At 38.0% G+C, this 5,380-nt stretch overlaps 1 protein-coding gene across 2 annotated transcripts; it reads right to left on the minus strand.

Annotated features, from left to right (window-relative positions):
• Window positions 1-47: 47 nt before the first annotated feature.
• On the minus strand, window positions 48-3,950 carry fbxo40.1 (F-box protein 40, tandem duplicate 1). Of its 2 annotated transcripts, none has more exons than XM_052537302.1 (3): window positions 3,615-3,950; window positions 677-2,479; window positions 48-454 (listed from the first exon to the last, which is right to left on the minus strand). In XM_052537302.1, the coding sequence occupies exons 1-3, from the start codon at window positions 3,837-3,839 to the stop codon at window positions 248-250; spliced, it is 2,235 nt and encodes a 744-aa protein (XP_052393262.1). In that variant the 5' UTR covers window positions 3,840-3,950; the 3' UTR covers window positions 48-247. The 2 variants fall into 2 exon arrangements, with proteins under 2 accessions (XP_052393262.1, XP_052393263.1); XM_052537303.1 differs by lacking the exon at window positions 3,615-3,950 and adding an exon at window positions 2,815-2,889 and having other exon boundaries at window positions 49-454.
• Window positions 3,951-5,380: the final 1,430 nt, after the last annotated feature.

Below are 5,380 nucleotides of genomic sequence, written 5' to 3' on the forward strand. Positions count from 1 at the left end.
AGGACACGAGGGTGATTAAATTATAGCATTTTCATCTATGGGCGAAAGGATAGGGTATAAATTCAACATAAAAAATAATTCCATCACAAAACTGAAAAAATGATGGTGATTTATTTATTTTTGCACATATGACAAAATACATTTCAAAACAGAATAGCACTAAATAACACAGAATTTTAGTATAGATGAATGACTGTGTGAGTGTGTCACAAAAACAGTATTTAATTTGACTGTTATAATACAAATGCTACTCTCTTTTCACGAACATGGAGACTAGACTCTGATTCCTGTGTGCTTTAATCTCGTGGCACTCGTGAACGCCAGTTAAAGGAACTGGTGCAGTCTTATTCTCCTTCTGGTAGTATGGACAAACCTTTAGATGTTCAGAAATGGGAGGCAGTTTGTCAAAGCACCAGCTGTCCACAGTGGAGAACAGGTTGCTAAACTGCCAAACCTGATGACGTATTAAAGCACAATTAGTGCAAGTCAGATACTTCTTATTTTAAGTGTTCATGCACATCCACAAACTACGTGAACTGCTCCATTATTTTAGAAAATTCAAGTTTTTAAAACTGCATTTCTCCAAAAAAAGGCTTGAGACTCCAAATGATAGGGCTGTTCTCTACACAAGATTGCAGTTCTTCATTAGTATTATTTAATTGCTGTAGAAACTCACCCTCTTTCTGGCTCTCCAGCACCATCCACCATGAGAGTAGATCTTCTTCTCCCACTTCAGTGAGACCATTCCTCTATCATGAAGCAAGGTCCCGCATACCTCCCTCATTAGACGAGAGACCAGAGCCAGCTGGGACAGGGTGAAGCTATCAAGAAATCCAGCAACATGGACTAGAACCTCAAAAGGTAGCCTGCTCAGAGCGTCTGTATTGCGTGCATGCTTTCTTACCACAGTCACTGGTTTTATACCTTCATACAGTGTGTCTGAAACCTCCGGTCGGAGGCAGAAAGTGCTGAGCTCTCTGTCATAGTAAACCATCGCTCTGTGAGAACTAGGCTGAAACCTTCTCTGAATATAAGTGCAGCCAAGGTAGGCGAGAGGACATCGCTGTTCAAACCATCCATTGACACAACTCTGGATGTCAGAGTGAACGTTCTTGTAGTGTGACGGAAACTCATCTCGTCTGAATGTGTGGTTGCAGAGGTAGGTAAATGCAGAGCTGGATTTGTTGTGTCTTCTGGTGACGCTCTCGGTCTGAATCTGGACGTGAAGTTTCAAAGCCCGGTCAGCAGTGATGTCGGCCAGTGAAGTCTCTGCTTTGAAAGGTGCCAAGTAGAAATCATACGTCTGTGTTCCAACGTCCACGAGAAGGGCATCTGTGGACCTGGATTCGGCTATGAGATGCCCCCGTAGTTCCTTTTCCAGGGAGCACAACAGAGTGGCTTGAACTTCATCCCATTTTGGAATGTCATCGATTTCAACACCCAGGTCAGATGTGTCTACGCTCGAGTTCACCTTCCTGTTATGCGAGGGGTTTCGAATGCGACTTTGCTTGGCTTTGAAGCTGGTTGGGACTTTGAAAGTGCGGACTGTTTTAATCTTCATGGGCTCCAAATGTTGATAGACAAGTTTCTTCTTGGGCCTCGTGTCACATGCAAACAAGGAGGTGGCAATGAGGAATTTGTCTTCGTCCATTTCCCATGCGTTGTATTGAGGGATGTCAGTAGAGGCGTCAAGACTTTCATTCTTCATTGGCAGCTCTTCCTGTAAGACTTCCAACCTGCTCGGGTTGGCCTGTGGCTTTATTTCTTTGCGAGATGTTTCAGGATTTTGCCCGATAGATTTTATTGTATGCTTGCAACCGCTTAATTCCATGCTAAACATTTTTTCCCAAATGTTATAGTTTTCGAGATTAACCACAGTAGGATTCCTCGCTAATTCCTCTCGTTCCTCTTGAGTAAGCCCATCTTCTTCCATTTCTGCACTTGAAGATGCTGACGCTTCATCGACTCCATTCGAGAGCTGTACCCCTCCCACGGCCCCCTCTGAAGGTTCCTCATCCACCTTTTCTATAAGTTCAGGAAAGAGAGTCTTCATTTTAAGAGAATGAAACAGATGATCCTGGTCCCTCAGAGCCATCGAGAGATCCAGAGGTTCCTGAGTGTAGTTCTCCTTCAAAATGTTCTCGTAGAACGCAGGGGTCTCAGACTCTTCAATGGGCCAACGGTTCCACTCCATTGAGCAGGACACTACACTGGCAGGACACACAGTCAAATGCTTAGCCACGTTTGAGCGGCACATGATGAACGGGCAGCCGTATTCGACATTGAGACAAGGCACCCTGTCATTGGGGCACAAGAGCATGTGTTCTTCTTCCTTGCACAGGTGAAACACAGCACCGCACAGCAAACGGCAGCTCATGATCGCACATGACACAGAAATCTCAATTGGCGTCTTGCAGCGCCGGCTGTGGCAGCTCTCGCAGTGGCGGTGAAGCTTCGAAGTTTGGGTCTTTAGTCTACCCTGTGTGAAAAAAGGAAAATGATTTTTTACAATGTTTTAGACTGAACAGAAACTTTGTTTTACCAGAACTACAAATGAATCTCAATGACATGTCAATGTCATTGCTAGTCAAATCTCAGATCTTGGTGAACAGCGTTATAGTCTTGGAATTGATACATATGCCGCATGTACATAATATACAGGTTTATGCATATTCCTCAACTTAGTTGTAAAACCTGAATTATCCTAATCCTAGGCTAATGGTAAAAACCTAAATGCTGTTTACAGAAACAGTGCAGATATGTTTACATCTTGTATTTGGCAGACACTAAAAAAGAAAAGAAAAATTGACCTACCATAGTGTTTTATCTGTGAGCTCCACGCTAGTGTTCAGCTCAGTCACTAAAAGTTTGAGTGAGCATGTATCTGTGTCTGCACACTAGTTAAAAATAGACACTTTTTATATATTGGGAGTGTGACTAGGGCTTCGGCATTCAAGAGTCAAGTTACATGTTCTGTAACCATAGCTGCTGTAGGTACCCAGCGTTTTCAAGACGTCCAAACTTAACGGCAGTTCGAACAAAATGCATTTTTGCATTGCACTGCCCTGCATTTAAGTATTTCTCTTTGACTGCTGCACAGCATCTAGTTTTTTTGTTTTGTTTTGTTTTTAAGACTGTGTGTGTCAAGTTTAATATTTTTTATATATTTGACGTCATTTTAAACTTTTATTAAGCTTTTCTTTGTGCTGCATTTGGCTGTTTGAATGCAATAATTAATTGAATGCAAAAATGTATAATCATGCACATCAGTTCAGCTTGGTTGAATGGACAGTGTTTCAGGTGCCCAGCCATTGATGGTGTGTCACGATGCACCATTTACCCACTTTGCTAAAAAAGAGTGCTGAACTTGCAGACCTAAGAAAGAACGATATAAATATATAAAAGGAAATAAAAGTGAAAATAAATAAATCAATGCATATTTTGAATTGTTTTTTTTTTAAAAAATCTTTTTAGAAAAAAACTAATGGTTGGTTGGTTTAATTGCTATAATAATAATAATAATAATAATAATAAACTAATATATATATATATATATATATATATATATAAAATGCTTTAAAGTAATTAATTAAACAATTGATTAAATGTCTTACTTTGGTAGGTTCCTCCATGAGAGTTTGACTTCTTATGCCACTTAAAGCCCACCATTCCTCTTTCCTGCAGAAGCGTGGCACATATATCCCTGAACAATCAGGATATTTTTGGGTGATCTGTTCCTTTAATTTAGATCTATCTGGTTTTGAGCAAATTTTTATGAATACAAAAAAGCTTATGAAAGGCCTCTTTAATGCTTGGGCCAAAAGAGATATAAGGTGCATCTAATAGTAGACAAATTTTATTTACTGAATAAAATTAAACAAAACATTAGTAAACCAGGATAACTTGGAACAGCAGACGATAAGGAACATGGAACACAAGCATCAACCAGAAACAACAACTGACCAACGAACAAAGGAAACACAGGGGTATAAACACACCAAGGTTAACAAGGGACAGGTGTGGGTGATAACTTGTCAAACAGAGACACAGAACACATGAAGAATGTTGACAAACACATGAAAAGCACTGTCAAATAAAAAGCAATCTATTTTTGTCTATTTTGTTGTAATTAAAACTCTTTACTTCCTACACAGGCTGAACAGAAGACAGAACAGACAGACAGTCAGAAAGAGTTTAAACCTGTTTGTTTCACCAGTGGGTCACTAGATGGTAGTCTTTCCTTTTGGTTTATGGGACAGGGATCCCTAAGGACCTTTTGTTATCTGAATACAAACATATTTTTTGTTCTTCTCCCTCCTTACCCTTTCCTTATTTTTCATGAATGAGTTTTTGTAATTTGATTACAAACTTCTTGTCCTCTGTAAGGTTGTGCCTATCCCAGCATCTCCGGCTATAGAAGTGCTGGCTCAAAAACAAGTACAAATCTAAATTTAAATTGATGCAGTAAACTAATATCACTTTTTACAAGTTGGCCATCATGTAGCCTTATTCTACAGAAAAAATGCATGGGTAGTTTTGAGCGCAGTGCAGTTGTATGCTATTGTATAGTATACCATACCACAGTATATTCAGAATAGAAAATATCTTTTTTTTTATCATTGTAAAGGGAACACAAAACGATATTTAGCAGCTCGTCAATAGCAGAATAACAATAAACATTGTAAACATTGTATATAAAAAAAAGACAATTGTGAAAAGAGAAACATGATGTATAAATGTTTCTCTTATATACAATATAGATCTATACAAACAACATATACAAACAAACAGTATAAACATACAAGACATAATTACAAAATTACAAAGGAATAAATACTGTATAGAATGAAGATAAAAATGCACTACATTAACCACATTTTCTGGCAAATGATCATAATGTGGTAAATGTTTTAAGTAAAATTAATAAAATATTATATATTCAATCAAAAAGTGTAACTTTTAAAATAAATCTTTGTATTTTTGTATGTTTTGTCTTCACTGCTGGATACCACGTATCAAGTGCCAATATCTGTTCTAAATGTAGTATTTTTTGGAGAAACTATAATTAGTATGGTACATTTTTGAAAGAGGTGCTATATTGTGTGGTTAGTACATACTGCAGTGTAGTATAGTATACTAAATCCACTATAAACATTAGTGCTTAAAAGTAAAACTTAAAATCTGTGTGGATTGTGGTAATTAAAATAATTACTTCTATAATCAGTTCTATCAAATGTGGCCTGTAATCAATCTTGGTGGGTCCTTTCTGGTGATGACATGTCAAGGTTTCTAACATGTAGGTGTTTTTTTTTTTTTTTTGCGTGTGTGTTCTATAAATCCTACATATTTGTTCACAGAGACATACAACTTGTAGCGTGAC

Source organism: Carassius gibelio, chromosome A21 (genome assembly GCF_023724105.1).
Source record: "Carassius gibelio isolate Cgi1373 ecotype wild population from Czech Republic chromosome A21, carGib1.2-hapl.c, whole genome shotgun sequence".
Lineage (NCBI taxonomy): Eukaryota > Metazoa > Chordata > Actinopteri > Cypriniformes > Cyprinidae > Carassius > Carassius gibelio.

Excerpts from the sequence above, each read along its gene's own strand:
- fbxo40.1 (XM_052537302.1), bottom strand. The coding sequence starts at position 3,839 with ATGCACCTTATATCTCTTTTGGCCCAAGCATTAAAGAGGCCTTTCATA. Across the intron at positions 2,480-3,614 it reads TCATGGAGGAACCTACCAAA|GGTAGACTAAAGACCCAAAC; the intron begins GTAAGACATTTA and ends TTTTTCACACAG. Across the intron at positions 455-676 it reads GCTGGAGAGCCAGAAAGAGG|GTTTGGCAGTTTAGCAACCT; the intron begins GTGAGTTTCTAC and ends ATACGTCATCAG.